This window comes from Cervus elaphus, chromosome 6 (genome assembly GCF_910594005.1).
Source record: "Cervus elaphus chromosome 6, mCerEla1.1, whole genome shotgun sequence".
Taxonomy (NCBI): domain Eukaryota; kingdom Metazoa; phylum Chordata; class Mammalia; order Artiodactyla; family Cervidae; genus Cervus; species Cervus elaphus.
Window position 1 is genome coordinate 6,835,386 of NC_057820.1, and position 21,394 is coordinate 6,856,779.

At 39.8% G+C, this 21,394-nt stretch overlaps 1 protein-coding gene across 3 annotated transcripts in view; it reads right to left on the reverse strand.

The window, feature by feature from the left end:
- Positions 1–285: 285 nt before the first annotated feature.
- C1QTNF7 (C1q and TNF related 7) overlaps positions 286–21,394 on the reverse strand; it is a 122,978-nt gene continuing 101,869 nt past the window's right edge. For 2 of the 3 annotated variants that reach the window (XM_043906164.1, XM_043906166.1), the window contains exons 2-3: positions 7,993–8,238; positions 286–1,405 (exon numbers count right to left, since the gene is read on the reverse strand). In XM_043906164.1, the coding sequence (XP_043762099.1) occupies positions 774–1,405; positions 7,993–8,238 (878 nt within the window). In that variant the 3' untranslated portion in view covers positions 286–773. Of the gene's footprint in view, positions 1,406–7,992; positions 8,239–16,167; positions 16,486–21,394 lie in introns of those variants that run through there. The other variant, XM_043906165.1, reaches the window with a different exon arrangement.

Here is a 21,394-nt window from a genome sequence, read left to right on the forward strand (position 1 = left end):
TATTTAAAAATACACATCTTAGCACATACAGTTTTCTTCCAGGTGTAAAATCTTCTCTGGTTTCAACCCCCAGGAAGAGCAAGTCATATGTGCCTCCAGCACTGAGTCAACCTATTTGCCATGGCACTTATCATACTGAACTGTGACAGCATGCTCAATACACATTAGCCTAGGAATTTTGTCTTAACTCATTATTAAATCTGACCCAGCAATATAGTGTCTGGATCCTACAGTCCCATTAAAGAATTGTTGAGTGAATATATAGAAGCATGAAGGAAAAAATAATACAGCAAAATAATCACTTTATTTTGTTTGAAATTACTTGGCATCTCTCACCTTTGTGTTTTTACTTATTACAGTCTTTTGAGAATTGTCAAGGACTTTGGGATGTTTTGATTTTCTTAAATAACAGGCAAAAATGCAATTTTATGAAGATTTAATGAGACAATACCATTGCCAGCTGGTTTTAGCACTCAGGAAATTTAATAGAAAATTTGTAACATTGTCTTTAATTTGTTTAAATATTTATGAACATCACTTTTGAGAGAACATATCTGGGGTTTTTGTTTTATATAATTCATTTTGGTGTGGTTTCAATGGTTTGGTGGTTCAACTTGTTTTAACAGATTCTGCTAGAACTGTCTGTAAATGCTCTGGAATCTGAGTGGGAGTCTTTTTGGATCTCATTTCCACTCCTTCCAACTTCCAGGGCCCCAGATTAAATCAAAGTGTCTGCCATAAGGATCTTGGGACATTCAGGCCAGCAGTCCTCATCAGAGCTCATCATCTTCTGATATGGAGTCCAGATAATCTGTGTCAACATACAAGAGAAATCCAGAGAACAAGCTGTCAGCCCAACCTGGGTCTGAGAAGAGCCCATTCTGGTCAGTGAAGAATATCTCCAGCCAGACTTCATCTTCTGGCTGCAGATAGATGACTGTGGACCCTGAAGCCACGTCATGGTTTCCTGTGTTGGCATCAAAGGTCTTTATCCGATACTGCCCGTTGTGTACCAGCCCGATGGCCAGGTGCTTATTTGCCAATGTGATATCGTAAGAAAAATAATAGATCCCTGGGAAGGCACAGATGAACTTTCCCGTTGCTGGGTTGTAGTGCTCTCCCTCGTTGAAGAGGACCTTGTTAAATATAATTGGCAGCCTTTCTTCTGGGTAGCTGGTTGTGATGCCAACAGAAAAGGCAGATTTGAGCACGATGCTTCCACATCTACACACTCCAGGCAGCCCCGGGTCCCCTTGCTCTCCTCTGTCTCCCTTTGGTCCAGGAGGCCCAGGAGGACCTACTTCTCCTTTCTCTCCCTCAGGTCCCATGGGTCCCTTTTTCCCAGTCTCTCCTTGGTCCCCTTTCTCTCCAGCAAGGCCCAAGGGTCCAGTCTTACCTCTCAAACCTTCAAAAAGAGTTTAAAGTTTAGTTAATAGTTCCTGTAAATATAGAGTCACAAACAACATGCCCACATACCCTAAGTTTGTCTTCTCAACTTTCAACAGGATACTACTGAATAATTCATATATATATATTTTTTAAATCACTGATGTCCTGCAAGGAAGACAGAAAAGATTTCATCAAAATATCAAGAAAATTTTCCTGAATATATGAGAAATCATCTAAAACTCGATTAATTAAAAAAAATTAACCATCATTTTGATGATGAATCACCTGCTGCTAAATTAGACACACACAGACACTCATCATTACTGGAGGAATTCAAGAGCATGATGATATTATTCCCCAGAGTGGGGTCATGGGAGTAGGCAGGACAAGATGAATCCTAGAAGCTACTTAGTTGCATGCCCCATTCAGCTTTTATCAGTATTATTAACAAAAAGTTAATTCAAGTTAGATTAGCTCATATTTATTAAACATTTACAATGTCCCAGCTGCAATGCTTTATGTGCATGCATCTTCTGCTTTAAGTCTTGCAACAACTTTGTTAACTAGGAATTATTATTGCTTCTAACTGTAGGTGAAAAAACTGAGCGATGGAGAAGTTAGTTTGTTTGAAGGAACAGAGTTAGTGAAGGATGGAGAGGTGATCTGAACTCCAGCCTGCCTGACTCTGGCACCTGAACATCTCTTGAGAGATGTGTAAATTGTGAAGTGTACCCCAGAGAGGGCTCTTCAATATGTCATGATAACCAAACAACTGTGACTGCTACCCCTGTGTGGGAGTTCTTCTTGCAGGAGAAAACTGAGCCCCAGACAGGTGAAGAAACTTGCTTCAGTAGCAAGGCTAGGACTGGAGGTCAAGCTTAATGATGTTCTCCCTTCATCAAAATGCCTTTTACCTTTGGGGCTGAGCTTAAAAGAAAGAAACTTTTTTTTTGACTCTACAGCTAAGTGCATGTACTACTTTAGGCAAGTCCTTTAATTTCTCTGGGTCTCCATGTACGTAGGAAAGACATAAGGGCTGTGAAAAATAACAATGACCTAAAAGTATAAAAAATGTCATTCAGTGTTATGGCCAAATCCATTTCATAAATAGCTTCTTGAAAAATATCCAGATTATTGGTAATTTGTAATACACTTTTATAGTCAGAGAAATTATATTGTTGTTATACTGTGTAATTTCATCTGTTCTCAGGATTTTATTAAGCTAAGTCTTTTATCTTGATAGTACTTTTATATCACTTATTTGGCTATTACACATACATCAATTTATGAGTTTTTATTATTTTTTCAGTTGTTTGGCAAATTTAGCAATGAAGTGTTCTGGATAATACAAGTTTCAGGAGAATTAAAGCTATACCCTTAAAACATCAAGTGTTTTGTCTCAATGGTTTGACAAAGAAGTTGTTTAGTACTTTATGATGCATGGAAAAATGCTAATAATGAATGCATCCCTTTTTTGGCAACATGGGATTGCAAAGAGTCGGACGCGACTTAGTGACTTGATAGCAGCAACAACAGCACAGTCAGCATGGTCACTGGTCGTAGGGCTGTCCTCTGGCTCTGGATGACCTTTGCGGTTAAGTTTAAATTCTGTTGCAGGGAAAAGCCAGTTCTGACTCCATGTTGGAACTGATTCTCTGACTTGTTTTTTATTACTTTTATTACTATAATCATACATAATGGCCCATCTCAGAGAAGCCTGCCCCTCTGCCTGAACATTAAAGTGCCTTGTTTAGCACCCTGTCCATCTGTAGGTGGCAGGAAGAAAGAAATTAACACATCCCCTGCCTGAGGCCTGCCATTCCAGGAGGTATTTGCAAGATGAATGGCCTTTCTACTTTGTTCCCTCACCTTCCCTCATCTCTGATCTTCAAAAGAACCTGAAATCCAGACCCCATAAATAGTTATTTTGAGACATTAGTCTAACATCTCCTCAATCAGCTGGCCTCCAAATAAAGTCGTATTTCTTGCCTCAACACCTCGTCTCGGATTCCTTGGCCTGTTGTACGGTAAGCAGAGTAAGCTTGGACTTGGTAACAATTTCACTAGCCCCAGCCAGAACAAACTAGTATTTATTTCTTGAAATAAGGCTGTGATAGTCTGATCTTTTGATGTTTGTTTCCGTTTGGTAGAAATGGAATATGAATACTATTTTACTGTGAAATTAACTTTTGAATCAAGGACTGCAACTTACACACTGCTATTTTATTTTCAATAGGAACTGTCTTTATACATGACTTTGATGTATCAATAAAAAAACATTTTGGCATCAGTAACAATTTCTACCATTAAATTTCATTATGTACTAAAATTCCTCTGGCCCTATAACTTTGGGCAAGTCAACTCTTGTCTGAATTTCACACGCCACATTTGTACTATGAAAATATTGGATCTAAATCCACTCTAAACCCGGCGGGGAAAGTCGTAAACAGTGATTCAGCAGACCCGATAAGTTCTGGTTCAACTGTGGATTAGTTGGGTGAGTGTGAAGAAGGGACTTTATCTCTCCAACTTTAGTGTCTTGGTCCTTGAAATGCAGGTTTTGGACTAGATTGCTTGAGGTCTTATTCTTTTGAAAATTCTTAGAGACCAGACCATAAATACTAAGATGCAGTTTTACAATGCCATGAAAAGGTCTTTATAATCTCAACACTTGGATCTCTATAGCTATTGAATATTTTGAACTGCTGGGAGTTAGATAACCAGGGACTAACTGTAATAATTTATAGTAACTCTTCCTGTGTGCTTGAAGGATTTGCCCTGTGATAAGGGCCAATTAATGAAGAATGGAATGAAGGGATAAATCACTCTCCCCTCCCTATTCAGTCAGACATATGCTGGGTAGAGAGGAGAATTATGGAGTGTTAGTCTATGCCTAGAAACTGAAACTTGGACAGAATGGAATTCTTCTTGGTTCTCCATGAAATGAGCTTATAAGGATTTTTTTCTTTAGCGCTATTTCTTTTTTTCGATCCATCCATACATCCACCCATGCACTCATCATACGTGTATGTGCACATGTATATATCCATCTAAACCATCTAATACTGATTGATCATCCACTACATGCTTCGTGCTGTGCTGGGGCTGAGTGCCCTTGATGTGAATGACAGCTGCCTTATCCCCAAGTTAGCTGTTATGGCGTGTTACATTGCGATCTGCAAATATGGGTTAGAACTAAGTTCATAAGCGTCCAAAGCTGTATAATAAAATAGAAGGATCTCTTCACAAGGTGGGTCTAGTGTTTCCTCTGCCCTTGGAACTTTGCAGGCAAGAATACCGGAGTATGTTGCCATTTTCTCCTCCGGGGGGTGTGATTTCACGTTATATTAATTAAAAAAAAATGCTACCACAATAACTGCTATACATCAGTGAGGGAGATGGGCTTCCCTGATGACTCAGATAGCCGATAATCTGCCTACAATGCAGGAGACCTGTCCTTTGTCAGGAAGGTCCCCCCTGGAGGAGGAAATGGCTACCCACTCCAGTATTCCTGCTTGGAGAATTTCATGGACAGAAGAGTCTGCTGGGCTATAGTCCATGGGGTCACCAAGAATCAGACATGACTGAGGGACACTTTCAGTTCATGGCAAGGGAGACATATTTTTATGGAAAGTTAATAATTCAAACTGTGTAATTTAGAGTAGGGAAGTTGGACAAAGCATATACTTGACCTTGCCTGGGGGTTGAGGTGGATGTGGTGGGGATAAATGAGAAGACATACACAGTATTAAAGGGGAAATAGAAAGCAGAAGCTCCCAGCCTAGTTGTGTCCAGTTCCAGACACATTAAAAGCTAATCCTCAAAGCCCCAGGGCTCTGTTCTTATTGTTTGTAAATGAGATGTGCCTTCACTGACCACACAGACATTCTTGCTTTTCTTAGCTGGTGTGTATCCTTACCTATGTGTATGTATACATTGGATTTAAATAAAATTGGGGAAGTCTTTTTACTTTTGAATATCAATTTTGTCTTTTGTAACATTATTATTGATTATGATTTTTGCTAATAAGGTTACGGTTGAAATTAAGTACTTAATGTAAAAATCACTGGTACAGTAAATTCTTAATTAATAATGATGATGATGATGATGACATATGATAATCATGTCCTTCCATACTGGCCTCCCCCACCCAATGTTTGCTTATCAAGATGGCTGCAATGTTGTGTTCATGTTCCCATTCCCTACAACGGGGTTCTCAACCAGTTGCAATTCAGCACCAAGGGAAAACTGGCAATACCAGGAGACATTTTTGGTTGTCACAACTGGTGGGGGGTGCCCTGGCATCAAATGAAATGTGGCTAAATGTCATTCAATGCATGAGATAGCTATCCCATGGAAACAGTTATTTGGATCCAAATATTATTAGTGTGGAGGTTGAGGAACCTTGGTTTAGAATAACATTGGAGAGCAAGAGGTGTACAAAAAGTTTGTTGAGTGAAAAATGCATGAATAGATGGATGAGTGAATGGACTGATGAATATGGGGGTTACCTGATCTCATATATGGTTAAAATTGTAGCAATTGTTGTTGTTATTCAGTTGCTAAGTCGTGTTTGACTCTTTGGGACCCCATGGACTGCAGCACACCAGACTCCCCTGTCCACTATCTTCCAGAGTTTGCTCAAAATCATGTTCACTGAGTCGGTGATGTTATTTAACCATCTCATCCTTTGCTGCCTTCTTTGCCTTATGCCTTCAATCTTTCCCAGCATCATGGTCTCCTCGGTCACTCAGTCATGCCCAACTCTTTGCAACCCTCTGGACTGTAACCTGCCAAGCTTTTCTGTCCATGGAATTCTCCAGGCAAGACTACTGGAGTAGGTTGCCACTTCCTACTTCAGGGGATCTTCCCGATCCAGTCATGGAACTCACATCTCTTGCATCTCCTGCACTGCAGGCAGATTCTTTACCACTATGCCACCTGGGATGTCCCCAGGATCTAAATACTAACATTCAATTTCAGCACCAGGGTCAATTACTAACATTCAATTTACTCTGAATGCATATGCATATCCATATTTTTAAATAGCACCACAATTACCTCCTGAAACAGGCCATTTCTAGTTTATTATATGGCTTTGGATATTCACAAACATAGCTATAACTAATATTCACAGATCACAATGTAATAGATAATAACAGCAAACATTTACAGAATGCTTATCACATGGCACTTATTCCTGAGCATTTTATATGTATTATTTTTCTTAATCTTCACAATCACACTTACTAACTCCAATTTACCAAGAGGAAACTGGGATTCAAATGCCTTTTCCCCCAGCAAGGATGCCAAGTTAGTAATTGAAGGAATCATATCTTTCTGACTCTAAATGCATTTTTGTGTGACCACTACATTACCGCTTCCAGACACAGTAAATTAAAAAAGCCAGTAATATCTAACTATGATCATAGTGTTATTGTAAAATTTCAAGCATATTCATGATCATGACACAGTAGTGTGTTCACAGGTGTTACCAAATAGAAGGCATTGAAAGATGAGATGAGAGCTCCGAACGAAAGTTGATCTCATGTTGAAACTTCACCTAAAGATACTTTATCTAGTGTTGATTAAGGGCCACAGATTCGGTAGCTGCTGATTTGCCAAATGTTTTCTGCATAAGAAATTCAGCAATGAATTATTATCTAATCACTTGAATATATATATTATGATATTATTTCCCATAACATCAGTAAATCACATGCAGTGATGAGAGACATATTTCTTAGATCTATTGATTTTTTTCTTCCTATCTTTGTCCCACATTTTACACTCAGAAACTTGTTTTCAAAGATTGATTTCATCCAAAACTTCTTCTTTTATCATTAACACAGCCTCACTAGAATTTTAATTTGGTTTACTTTGAAGCATTGCAGAATCCAGCAAGCTTCATAAGCCAACTTATTTGTGGGGGGGAAAAGTGACAGTTATTGAAAGAGTAGGGGACAATTGTCTTGCTATACAGAGCTGTAAGAAATCTAGATTTTTAGCTGCTATAGGACAGGTGGGAGAGTGTTGAACTAAGAAAGATCAACAAAGGTTATACAGCACTACTGTCATTTCACCTGTTTGAGAAGAAAAATCTAGAAGCCTTTTGTGTCTTTTTGAGGATGTGAGTGCAGAGAGGATGGCCCCTGTGCTTCTGGCTCCTAATTCCTGCCCCCTGCTTCATCTGTCCGTCTCCTCCCCACCCATCTGTCTGTCTATCCATCCATGCCCCCTCTCACAGGCAGCCACTGTACCAGCCCAGAGGTTGTAGGCATCAGATGTTCCAGGTGAATTCAGCTCTGCCAGGCATGAGCCTGCCCTTCCCTCATCCTTAACTTACTGACTCATCTACCGCTCTGTGCCCTCATCTATGAACGGGACCACGTCCCCTTGGAAGAGCTGTCTTTAGGAATGCAGTGAGACTGCAATTAGCGGGTTTAGAGCAGCAGCAAGGACTCACTAAATGGTTCTGATTCATGGAGGTGAGGTCAGGACAGGACCGAAAGGGCGCTTCTCGTTCGGAAAAGCAGCAAAGCAAGGGGGGGTCACCCTAAGGTGGGGGCGGCAGAGGGGTGTTTACGGAGCTTCGCTCATTACCTGCAGCCCCCTTTTCACCTTTCTCTCCTTTCCGGCCGTCTCTACCGTCTCGTCCTGGAAGGCCGATCCGACCGTGGGGCCCCGGGGAACCGTTCGCTCCGGGGGGGCCTGGAGGCCCGGGCAGGCCAGGAATGCTACAGATATACCTTGGGGAGTAGCTCTCTCCTTTGAACTGATTACCCCGCGGTTGTCCACTGGCGCAAATGGCAAAACTTGTAACATAGAGCAAGACAAACATCTTTGGCTCTGAAAGAGAAACACATGGACATCAATGCACCCTCTGAGGTGGGGGTTTCAGGATAAAAGAACACAGGAGTGGGCGTTTTCAGCAATTCACCCCAGGGACCACTTCGCCACTGATGTCTAAATGCTGTGTTTGCCCTCATAATTCCACTTGAGGTTAGTAGCACATTATTCTTTATTATAGTTAAATTTATTTTTCTTTAATTGAAGGATAATTGCTTTACTTTATTGTGCTGGTTTCTGCCAAACATCAACATGAATCAGCCAAAGGGATACCTATGTTCCTTCCTTCTTGAACCTCCCTCCCACCTCCCTCCCCATCCCACCCCTCTAGGTTGTTACAGACCCCAGTTTAAGTTCTCTGCGTCATATAGCAAATTCCCCTTGGCTATCTATTTCACATATGGTACATATTACTCTTTTATTAATGAGCTTTATTGTAAAAGCACAATATTATCTTAAATCAGAAGGAAGAAAAATGTATTTATTGAACAAAATTACTTTGGTGGAATGCTTTTGTAAAATTCCTGGTGACTCAGAAAACATTGTCTGAATTAGCACGTTACTGATAGTTCTCATTTGGTGGAGATGAAGTACTGATTTTTAAAATTCCAAAATAAATCACTTTGTTGCATTTTTTTCCCTGCAGGAATTAATGATGGACTTTGAAAAATAATGTTATCTTTTTGTGAAAGTATGCATTTTTTTGGCTTCCCTAGTGGTTCTGTGGTAGAGTCTCCCTGCCAAGCAGGAGACTTGGGTTCAATCCCTGTGATCCCTATGTTGGAAAGATCCCCTCGAGAAGGAAATAGCAACCCACTTCAGTCTTCTTGCCTGGGAAATCCCATGGACCGAGGAGCCTGGTGGGTTACAATCCATGGTGTTGCAAAAGAGTTAGACACGACTGAGTGGCTGAACAACAACATGCATTTTAAAAAAGAAAAAGAAATGCAAATGAATAAGATAAGTATCAGCATTATTCTTGCCATCCGGAGATAACTGCTGTTTATACTTAGATGTATATGTTCTTCTGGTCTTTTTTTTTTTTTTTTTCCTGTACTATGAAGAAAAGTGATATTATGACATTCCTGCAAGTCTTTAACTTTTTTCGCACTGAACAATATGTAAGGAATACCTCCCCATGTCAAAAATTTTCATAACATTAAAAACATATTTGCATTTGTCTCTATGGTCCTTTATGTACACCATTTCCCCTTATAGATCTTTGTTTCCAGTTGTTTTCTTTTTTTTTTTTGCCAGGATAAGCACCATGCTAGATAGACATCTTTATGTCTAATCTTTGTATGCATCCATGGTCATTTTCTTAGAATTTATAGACTTTTTAAAGTAAGTGAAGGGAAGTGACATTTTCAGGAAGATCATGTTTTCCACTTGCTAATCAAGTGTAATGCCAATTAGTGTTAATTGGAGTTTTTTGCATGTCCTGAGTGGGAGATGTCTCAAACTTTAATTTAAAACCTGTAGGATGGAATACTGTAGTGTCCCATTAAGCTGTTAGTCTTGGGGCTCAATTAAATAGCTGAGTGAAATTAAGCCATGCAAGTTGCCATGTGCTCTGAGTGAAATAGGCAACAGGTCTCATCAGCTCTGATCGAATAGGATTTTTTTTTCTCCACAGAGCTTGGACGCTGACAGTGATGGATCATCTATTAGCACCACATTTGGCATTTAGATGGAGTGGTGGGTAGTTAGGCTGGGGACAGTTGATTTTCTAGGCTTAGGGCTGTCAGCCTCTTGGGTGGGGGAAGTATACATGTGGTTTTGGAATGGTGTAAATGAGCTGTTTTTGCGTGGTTGGACCTGTGCTTTAATAAGAGATCTGTACAATGCTTGATGTCTGTGCCTGGAATATCCTTGTCCAAAGGAAATAATTATAACTTGTGAGAAAAGCAATTGGATAGAGTTTCTTTATTTTTTGACAACCACATCAGAAAATTAACCAGCACGCTGTACCACTTTTAATGGCACCCATGGGGAAATTGCAACATCTTGGAATCAGATCCAGAAATTTGCCAGAGCCTAGGAATGACAAACTGAGAAAAACAGAGTGTACATGTGGTTTGAAATAAGTCTGATTCCTAGAAATCGTATTTAGTGAAAAACTGAAGCAACTTATCCAAATATAGGCTCTGAATCCTTGACCAAATCTCCATGTTCCCAGTGCTCCTGCCCTTCATAAAAAGAAAGAAACCCCAAAATAATGAAAGAGAATATTTTTGCTATGCTTTGTTTAGAGCACAAACTCAAAATTATTTATCCTATTAATTTACTGGAATTAAGGCACTTTCTGAAAACCCCAACAGATCAGATAAACATATCAGTCTTTCCAAAGGTGACTCAGATGAGAGAAAATGGAAAGAATCTTTTCATCCAAACCCTTGTCAGTTAAAACAAGACATGGTTATTAAATTGCTACTTTCTTCCCCTTTGTAGAAAACTGATTAGAGGAAGCTTTGAGAAGGGATTTGAAAGAGAAGAACAGGTACTTATAAGGAAGCTTTTAATCAGACCAAGAATGGATTGTTGTAGCTGAGCCCAGGAGCTGGTCCTAGGAGGGATCTGAAATGATCTGGAGGGAAGATGCTTTGGGCAATGGCATCTCAGACACTGGTGGAGATACTGAAACACACATGCCAATCATTGGGGATCAGTCTATGGAGGAGCATGTGGTCAAAGTTGAGGTTATGATGGATAGAAGATGTGGAAATTTTAAAGATGTGCTCAGAAAAAAGGATATTAATATTTCCTCAATGGTGAAGAATCCTCTTGCCAGTGCAGGAGACCAAGGAGATGCGAGTTTGATCCCTGGGTCAGGAAGGACCTCTGGAGAAGATAATGGCAACCCTATCCAGTATTCTTGCTTGAAAAATCCCATGGACAGAGGAGACTGGGGGGCTACAGTCCGTGGGGGTCACAAAGAGTCAGACACGACTGAGTGACTAAACAACAGCAAAAACAACAAGCCAGACCATGGTGCTCAAAGGAATGATAAATTAAAACCAAAACTGATGTAATCATTGAATAAATGATGGCCACTCATTGGCAAATGCACTGGAATACTGTTTGCACAATAGTCTGAATGCCTAAAGCATTCCCAGTTAGAATTTTTTGAAAGGCCCTCAGAATGGTTATCCATTAAAATTCCTCATCAGAATTGAGGGATGAGGTGTTGTGGTACCTGATGAATGATAACACGATGATGAGTGACTATTCAAGGCTTGGGACTCGAGTCATCAGGGTAACAAGGGAATGTGGGTTATGATAGAAAACTACAGGGGCTTTCCTGGTAGCTCAGATGGTGAAGAATTTACCTGCAGTGCAGGAGACCCGGCTTCAATCCCTAGGTCAGGAAGATCCCCCTGAAGAAGGGACTTACTCACTCCAGTGTTCTTGCCTGGAGAATTCCGGAGACAAAGGAACCTGGCAGGCTACGGTTGCAAAGAGTCAGACACCACTGAGTGACTCTCACACACACACACACACACACACACACACACACACACACACACACACTGTGGGATCACCTTGTAATTGTCCTTCATTTAAAAGTCAAAAGCCTCCTGGTACATGATCTACAAGGTCTTACCTTGTCCACTTCCCTCACCTCCCTGACCTTATCTTCTACTCTCCTTCCCACTTCCCCAGCTTCAACCACAAACTGTATTGCTTGATGTCTCTTGAAGACACCAGGTATGCTCTGCCATAGGACCTTCACACTATCTCTTCCCTCTGTTTGGATCTCTCTTCTCCAGGATGCCTGCACGTCTCATCTCCTCATCTGCTGTCTTGGCTCAGATGTTTCCCTTTCATTAAAGACAACTCTATCTCCTTATCTAACATCACAATATCTCCTACTCCCTGACCTGTCTCATGCTGCTCTAATATTTCTCTTGTCCATTGTTCTCATCCTCCTCTAATTTATTAGATTATTCTTATTTAAATACTCATTTTATTTATTATTAGCAATGGGTTATTATATGAAATATTTTATTAAAATTTTTATTTTTATTTATCAAAATATTTTTAATATCTCTTTCTGATAGAATGCAAGCTCCATGAGTGGAAGGATCTTTGCCTTAGCCACTGATTTCTAGAATAGTGCTTGGCACAAAAAAAATCAGGTTGGGGCAGAGGAGATTGTTTTGGGAGGGAGGTGTGATTTTTTTTGGGGAAAAAAGACTAGAGAGGAATTATAGAATATGAGAATATTACAAAAGGAAGAGGAAAGAGAGGACTTAAAGAAATATTCCTGGAGTCTATGGGTTCCTTTCACAGTGTCTGAGAAATACAGATAAAGGACTTAAGCTGTTTTAAGTGTGTATAATCTAGAGTTTTTAAAATGTTTATTTTTTGTATAGCTAAAACATGCACATTCATTAAATTTTAAAAAAGAAATGTGCAATAAAAAGGAAATCTCTTCTCCTTCCCCACTGTCTCCCAGACATCCAGGTTCCCTCTCTAGGGGCAATTCCTGTTGCTTGTGACTTTAGTGTCCTTCCCCCTATAAAAAGCACTGTATGCAAATTCTTGCACCTTGTTTTTTCACCTAGCTTGGAGATCTTTCCATATCAGTATATAGATAAAGCTGCCTCATTCTTTTTTTAATGGTTATAGAATATCCATCATAAAGGTGTATTATATTTAACAGGTCACCTATTGATGAATATTTGGGATATTTTTATCCTTGTGCTACTCCAAACAATAGTGCAATGGATATTTATATATATATATATATATATATTCTTTGCATGTGGTTTATAACATGAGCAGCAATAGCATTTCCTAGTTTGTTTTTTCACTTCGTTTGTGTATTTTTTAAAGTCTTTTTATTGTGAAAGTAATTTTTTGAGGTTCAATTTCTTGTGCTTAGAAGGTCATTCCCATTTCAAGATAACAAGAATAATTCTACTTTTCTTTTAGCTTTTTGTTTCATTTATATATTTAAAAATGTTAGTTGCTCAGTTGTGTCCAACTCTTTGCAACCTCGTGCACTGTAGCCCACCAGGCTCCCACCAGGATTTCCCAGGCGAGGACACTGGAGTGGGTGTCCATTTCCCTCTCTTTGTTTCATTTTTCATGTTTAAAATTTGAGTTACTGGAAATTTTTCTAGTAAAAAGTGTGAGGTAGGGATGCACCATTAACACTTTGTATTAAAAGATCCATCCTTCACCCATTGGTTTGCAATAAATCTGGTTATTTTGGATGAGAATAAACTATGTGAGTCATGAGTCTGTACACATTACAATATTTTAAAAGTTTTTTGAGGTTTAATGTGAACATCATAAAACTGACCAATTTAAAATATACAACTCAACGTACACCACAATCTAACTTTGGAACAGTTTCAAAATTATAAAAGGAAATCTTATACACATTAGCACTCACTCCTCATACAAAATACCCTGAAAGATTGCATTGAATTATGTAAATTTATGTAGAATTTGTGTTAAAATGTATTTTTCCCCACTATTGTGCTCCTTTGGATTTATAAAATTAAAAGTCTGGAACTATTGTTAATTTGAACAGATCTGTCCTGGATATTAATTGTAAATGACTCTCTATGCAATTTTTCTGTAAGGATTACAAAGTAACAGAACTTTAATCCTTTTAAGTACATATTTTTAAAATTACTCTGTGGTACTGTAGACTTCAAAACCTTCATGTTAATGTGTATTTTGAATCTGTAATGTAGGAATATAGTATACAGTGTTTTACAAATCTTGGTCATAGAACCCTTTGTTTTTGTTAAATTAGCTATGTAAAATACTTGGAAAAACACTGGATAAATTAATGCAAAGGTTCAACTTTTAGAACATCTGTCTACAGTTTGAGATCTTTCTGTAAATAGTATGGTTTTCCTTTATTGTGAAATAAAATAAACGCATGCATATATGGTCATCTAATACTTGACAAGGGAGCCAAGAATACTCACAAGGCAAAATATAGTCTCTTCAATAAATAAATGGTGTTGGAAAAACTAGATATTCACACGCAAAAAAAAACAAAAAAAAAAAAAGAAAAAAACAATGAAACTGGAATCCTGTCTCACACCACTCACAAAAAAACTCAAAATGTGGGTTAAAGACTTAAATGTAAGGCTGAAAATCATAAAACCTCTGGGAGAACAGATAGGGAAAAAGCACAGTAACACTGGTCTTGGCAGCAGTTTTGGAGATATAACACCAAAAGCATAAGCAACAACAGCCAAAATAAACAAATGGGACTACATCAAATTAAAAAGTTTCTGCACAGCAAAAGAAGTGATAAACAGAATGAAAAGGCAAATATGGGAGAGAAAATACTTGCCAATCATGTATCGGATAAGGGGTTAATATCCAAAATACATAATGAGCTCATATAACTCAATAGTAAAACCCAAATAATCAAATTAAAAATGGGCAAGCAATCTGAATAGGCAGTTTTTTTTTCCCAAAGAAGACGTATGAATGGACAGTGGGTGCATGAAATATGCTCAACATCACCAATCATCAGGAAAATGCAGATCAGAAACACATCGGGCTATCATACCTATGAGAATGATTGTCATTGAAAAGAGAAAACAAGTGTTGGTGAGAATGTGGAGAAAAAGAATACGGTACACCCTTGATGAGAATATGAACTTGTATAGCCATTAGAAGAGACAGTATGGAGATCCTCAAGAAATTAAAATTAGAACTACCATATGACTCAGCAATCCCGCTTTTGGGGTATATATCTGAAGGAAATGAAAATCATTACCTTGAAGAGATATCTGAATTCCTACAAAAAAAGCTAACTCAAAAAGTATATCCACCCCAATGTTCATAGCAGTATCATTCACACTAGTCAAGACGTGGAAGCCACCTAAATTTCCTTTGACAGATGAATGGATAAGGGAAATATATGAATGAGTAAAGGAAATATATAAAATATACGGTGGAATATTACTCAGCCACAAAAAAGGAAACTCTTCCATTTGCGACAACAAGCAGAGCCTGAGGGCTCAAGTGCACACGGCCCTAAAACAGCCCAGATAGGCAGGATTTGAACCGAGCTCTTTTGTCTCGAAACACTTGGGTTTTTTCCCCGACATCATGTGAGAGAAACTGTAGCATGACTTCATGGCAAAGGGCTCGATTACTAATTCAATCTGAAAATGTGTTTTGCCTGGAAGTCATTAGAAGGATAGGTAAGCATGGCTGCCAAAGCGAGATACATCCTTGGCTTACAGGGGAAAGGATTTCACAACAGTGGGCTGTGTCTTCCCCTGGGCTGTGAGCAGGACAGGACGAGAACTGAGGTGCTCACACCCCAGAGCCTTCTGTCTGTGCTTCCTCAGCTCTGCCTTGGGGGGCCCGGGTTTTCCTTCTCAGACCGCCTTCTTCTGTTGACCATGAGGCCCCTCCCACTCTGGTCCCTACTCCACCCTCCATGACGGAGCAGCCACATGGTGTGATGGCTGACTCTTGCACCAGAATGTAAACTCCATCACTGACACTTAGGACAAAGACCGATCTACCGCAGAGGCTCGACGAGGGTTGAGTGAAGGAAAAGAGTTAATCGATACTTATTCTTATCAACAGCTCTTGATTTATAAAGCTCTGGTTGCTTTATATAAAAGGCAACGATGGTACAGCGATAATCAGTGCTGACATTTGTCAAACAGTTTGTTGTCTGTTTGACACGTGAAGCCCTGTCTTCCCAAAGACCCTCTCCTGGTAGGTAAGACAGGGAACCCATGTGCAGAGAAGTCAGGCGACTTGTCTGCAGCCACAAAGCTAGAGCTACACCAGGCATTTGAACCGAGGTCTTCAGTTTCATGGATTCTTCTTCCAGAGCTATTTGCTTCCTAAATGTAAAAGCTACCATAATGAAACAGGATGTTGCAGCTGCCATCTGCCAAGATGCTGAAAAAAGAGTAAACACCATACCTTGCTCTGGGATAGGGGTTGCTCCAGAATTCTAAATCCACAATAGACTGAGGATCTTTCATGAGAGCTCAGAGAAAATCTTGCTTTGGTACCAGACAGAAAAACAGATCCAAGTTCTCAGAGATTTCCAAATAGTTGTGCTAAAAATAATTCTCTCCTTTGGTCCCTAAGAGCCAGAGGCACTGGAAGTCATTCATCGGGTGAGGCTCAGTCAGCGCCAGTTGAAACCATGCTTTTGTTTAAGATAAACCTGGGAGCACTGTCTTCTCTCCGCCGTTAAGTGTAGAGGCGCCTCCATCTCTTGTGTGTCGTGGCCTCGTTTTCAGATTTGTTTACTTAATTTTTTCCCCTCTTCATTTGTTTTCCGCTGAGTGGATGTTTCAGGAAAAAAAAATTACTCACTGACTGGAAATTAGTTGTTAACTTAGAGAGAACAGTTATGTCCTATTTGAGCATTTTCAATGTAGAATCTTCAGATTCTGGACTTGGGCTTGTGTCTCCTGGGATAGCAAGGGGAGTGGTCCCTGTCCTGGGTAAATACGGCAGGAAAATGGTCCCTCATTCTATGTGCTGCAAAGTGAAAGAGGGGGACGAATCCTGTACTTCTGTTTTCTTTGTTCTCTGCTGAATGGATAAATGATTGGGTGTTTTTAGAAGATTAATAGGTCTTTTTCCTGTAGAGAACTGATCACAACAACTCAAAAAGCAGATGGTTCTCCAAACCCTATGACGATTCATCGTCAGTGCAATTAGTTTCCTTTTGTCCTTTGGTACAAACTTCACGTATCTCCTTAGCAAAAGTAGTATGTAATTTATGACAGCAGTTATGGAAACTAAGTCACCGAAAAATTTTGTTTTTTATCTTGCTTTTCCCACCATACTTTTCAAGCTACTGAGAATGCAAATTGGAAGAAATACTTCCCGTTGGGGAAGTGGGCACAAGTCACAAATTTGATCAAGAAGACTGGTGGACTCCTTACTCTGAAAAGGTTTATTTTGTCTTGGCTATCTGTCCTCCCATACTTGGGTTAATTGCTCAGTGGGTAAAGAATCTGCCTGCAATGCAGGAGACACAGGAGATATGGGTTCAATCCCCAGGTTGGAGAGATACCCTGGAGAAGGAAATGGCAACTTGCTCCAGTATTCTTGCCTGGAGAATCCCATGGACAGAGGAGCCTGACAGGCTAAGGTCTTTGAGGTCGCAAAGAGTCAGATATGACTGAGTGACTAAGCAAACACGCACATCCACCATCAACCCCCATTCTGAAGAAAATAGTTTTTTGAATTTTTTGACTGTGCACAATCTGAGTGCCAACACAGGGTCACAAAACCAATGCCTTGAGCACAGACATGAGGCAGAGTTTTTGTTAATCAGAGAGAATCCCTGGGTTTATTTTTCTCATCCTCAAAATAAGATGTTGTGTGTGATTATTACTAAGTCTTCTCATAGTTTTTAAAATTGTTTCATCTCATGATTAATGAGGTGGAACTTAAAAACTAATGTCAGCTCCTGCATATATGCAGGTAGAGATATAGGTCACTTGGAAGGAGATACTTGTTATCGAGAGAAGTCCCTCAGGTGACCCTGTTAGTGCATAAAGGATGCCCTTGATAGTGGCTTGATGAAGACTTGCCTCTCAGGGACCCTTGGAAGGAGAGGGGTTGAGATTGTTTACTTAAAGCCTCCAAGGCCTTCCGGAAAGGAAGGAATCAAGGGTGTTTACTTCTGGAAAGGAAGGAATCAAGGGCCAAGCTCCTTCTCTCCATATGCAAGTTTAAAGAGTAGTCATGGATGACAGGATTGGCCTGATCCAAAGTCTGCTGTGAGGAAAGGACACCGTGGACCAGAGGATGGAACTGAGCTGGTGGTATGTGGGAATCTGGGCCAAAAAGCCTCAAGGATTTGTGGTTGGCTGGTTATGGTAGAATACATTGGTGAGGCTGACTGTTCATCTGTCTTCAGTCATTCTGTCATGGCGGCTCTCCTTTGGGAAACAGTGGTTGAACACACCACGGTGAATTAAGAGGGTCATCATATTGAAGCCTGGTGAGTGAGTGATAATGAGGTCAGCGAGAACATCTCCTGCAAATGGACAAGCATCTATTGGACTCTGCACAGAGTGAGGCAGTTTGGTAGAAGTTAAAACAACAAGGCAAGTGGAACATCAGAGGTTTTGGTTTTCACTTTCTGCCTGAGTTAGAGTTAGAAAGGACCCCATTCCAACCAAGAAAGCCCTTAGTATTCTTAAATTGTTCATGGAGAGAAAGGACTTAGATCTTGACTAGTGTGTATGTGATCTTAGTCACTCAGTCGCATCCCATTCTTTGTGAACCCATGGACTGTATAGTCCACTGTAGCCCACCAGGATCCTCTGTCCATGGGGATTCTCCAGGCAAGAATATTGGAGTGGGTTGCCATGCCTTTCTCCAGGGGATCGTCCTGACCCAAGGATCAAACTGGGGTCTCATGCATTGTAGGCAGATTCTGTATCAGCTGAGAAACCTGGGAAGTCGCTTGACTAGTCTACCTACTAATAAAAGCAAATGGGAACCTGAAAAGCAATTGGAAGAAAAAAATGGCATGACTATATTTGAACTTGAATTAGCACACAGATCATAGAGGCTGAATGTTTTCATTAGTTCACTCCTAGGATTGCACCACAAAACAACTCACTGTCATGTGTAAGAAAATCCTGACTATCTCACTTACAGGAATCTCCCCACACTCTCCTCTGAGGTCTTCTAAAAGCCTGGACTGGAATTGCAGTCCTTATAATCTTAATTACCAGAATGCCAGCCTGTGGATATGTGTTATATATATTTGTATACAAGTGATGACTTTATTTCGATTGAAATATAGCTGATTTACAATATTGTATTAACTTCTGGTATACAGCAAATTGACTCAGTTATATATATATTTTCCTTTATAGTTTCTTACAAGATATTGAATATAGTTCCCTGTGCTATACAGTAGGATCTTGTTGTCCATCTATTAAAACATTTTATATGAAGTAGTTGTTGTTTTTCAGTTGCTAAGTCGTGTCTGACTCTTTGTGACCCCATGTACTACAGCACACCAGGCTCCTTTGTCCTCCATTATCTCCTGGAGTTTCCTCAAATTCATGTCCATTGAGTTGGTGATGCTATCCAACCATCTCATCCTCTGCCGCCTCCTCCCCCCACCTTTTATTTTAAACTTTCCTATGAGTTTTTTTCAAACTCTTCCAATGAGTCAGTTCTTTGCATCAGGTGGCCAAAGTACTGGAGTTTCAGTTTCAGCATCAGTCTTTCCAATGAATATTCAGAGTTGATTTCCTTTAGGATTGACTGATCTGATCTCATTGCAGTCCAAGGGACTCTCAAGAGTCTTTTCCAGCACCACAATTTGAAAGAATCAATTCTTTGGCACTCAGCCTTTTTATGGTCCAACTCTCATATCTGTACCTGACCACTGGAAAAACCATAGCTTTGACTCTAAGGACTTCTGTTGGCAAAGTGATGTTTCCGCTTTTTAATACGCTATCTAGATTTTTCACAGCCTTCCTGCCAAGGAGAAAGCATCTTTCAATTTCATAGCTTCAGTCACCATCCACAGTGATTTTGGAGCCCAAAAAAAGAAAATCTGTCACTGCTTCCACTTTTCCCCCTTCTATTTGCCATGAAGTGATGGGACTGGATGCCATGATCTTTTATGGGTATTGAGTTTCAAGCTAGCTTTCACTCTCCTCTTTCACCCTCATCAAGAGGCAAAGTTCCTCTTTACTTTCTGCCATTAGAGTGGTATCATCTGCATATCTGAGGTTGTTGATATTTCTCCTGGCAATCTTGATTCCAGCTTGTGATTCATCCAGCAAGGAACTTCACATGATGTACTCTGCATATAAATGAGTACATGTCTCTTATGTCTCCTGCATTGGCAGTTGGGTTCTTTACCATTCGGACTACCTGGGAAGCCTCATATAAAAGAGTATGTATCTGCTAGTCCCAAACTCAAGCTGGGAAAGATTGAGGGCGGGAGGAGAAGGGGACGACAGAGGATGAGATGGTTGGATGGCATCCTCGACTCGATGGACATGGGTTTGGGTGGAATCCGGGAGTTAATGATGGACAGGGAGGCCTGGCGTGCTGTGGTTCATGGAGTCGCAAAGAGTCGGACACGACTGAGTGACTGAACTGAATCCCAAACTCCTAATTATTCCCTCCCCTCCCTTTCCCCTTTGATAACTGTAAGTTTATTTTCTCTATCTGTGAGTTTGTTTCTATTTTTTGCCTGTTTCTCTTTTGTAAAGAAGTTCATTTGTATATTTTTTTAAAAATTAAAAAAAAATTTTATATTTTAACTAAGTGCTATCCTATGATATTTGTCTTTCTCTAATTTACTTATTATGATAATTTCTAGGTCCATCCATGTTGCTACAAATGGCATTGTTTCCTTTGTTTTTAATGGCTAGGTAACAGTCCATTGTATATATGCACCACATCTTCTTTGTCTGTTCATCAGCTGACAGGCACTTGGGTTGCTTCCATGTTTTGGGTATTATAAACAGTGTTGCTATGAACCTTGGGGTGCGTGTAAGTAATGATTTCTTAAAGGGCTTTTCTCATCCACTTCTCTTTGTGTTGGCACCGCCTCTGCCAAAGAGCTTAGAAATGGATGAATTTGTTGACTGCCAGAGAGATAGATGTATTCTTATTTTTCTGTTTTAACTTGGCCAAGTTTTAATACTATTTATGGATGTTCATATTTGCTTTTTCTGTATCATTCATAACTTCCTTAAACTCCCTATAGTGTTTGATGGCAAGGTTTCTTATATTATTAAAATCACAGTATTTTTTTCATTCTGCAATATTTGATTTTTTTTCCATTATTTTTCATCTCAGATAACTTTTTATAATCTATGTTTTCCTGGACTTACGTTTCTTCACAGAGAGAACAATTCTTTGAAATAATCTCCTAGTGTTCAGACCTTGACGGAATTAAAGCTTGTTATTGCCTATTTCACTCAGCTGTTTTCACACTAATTTTAGAGACAGTGGCAAAAAAATGATGGGTAGAAAAATATGCTGAGGAGAGTATGGTTGTTGTTTAGTCACTAAGTCGTGTTTGATTGTTTGTAACCCCATGGACAATAGCCCGCCTGGCTCCTCTGTCCATGGGATTTTCCTGGCAAGAATACTGGAGTGAGTTGCCATTTCCTTCTCCAGGGGATCTTCTCGATCCAGG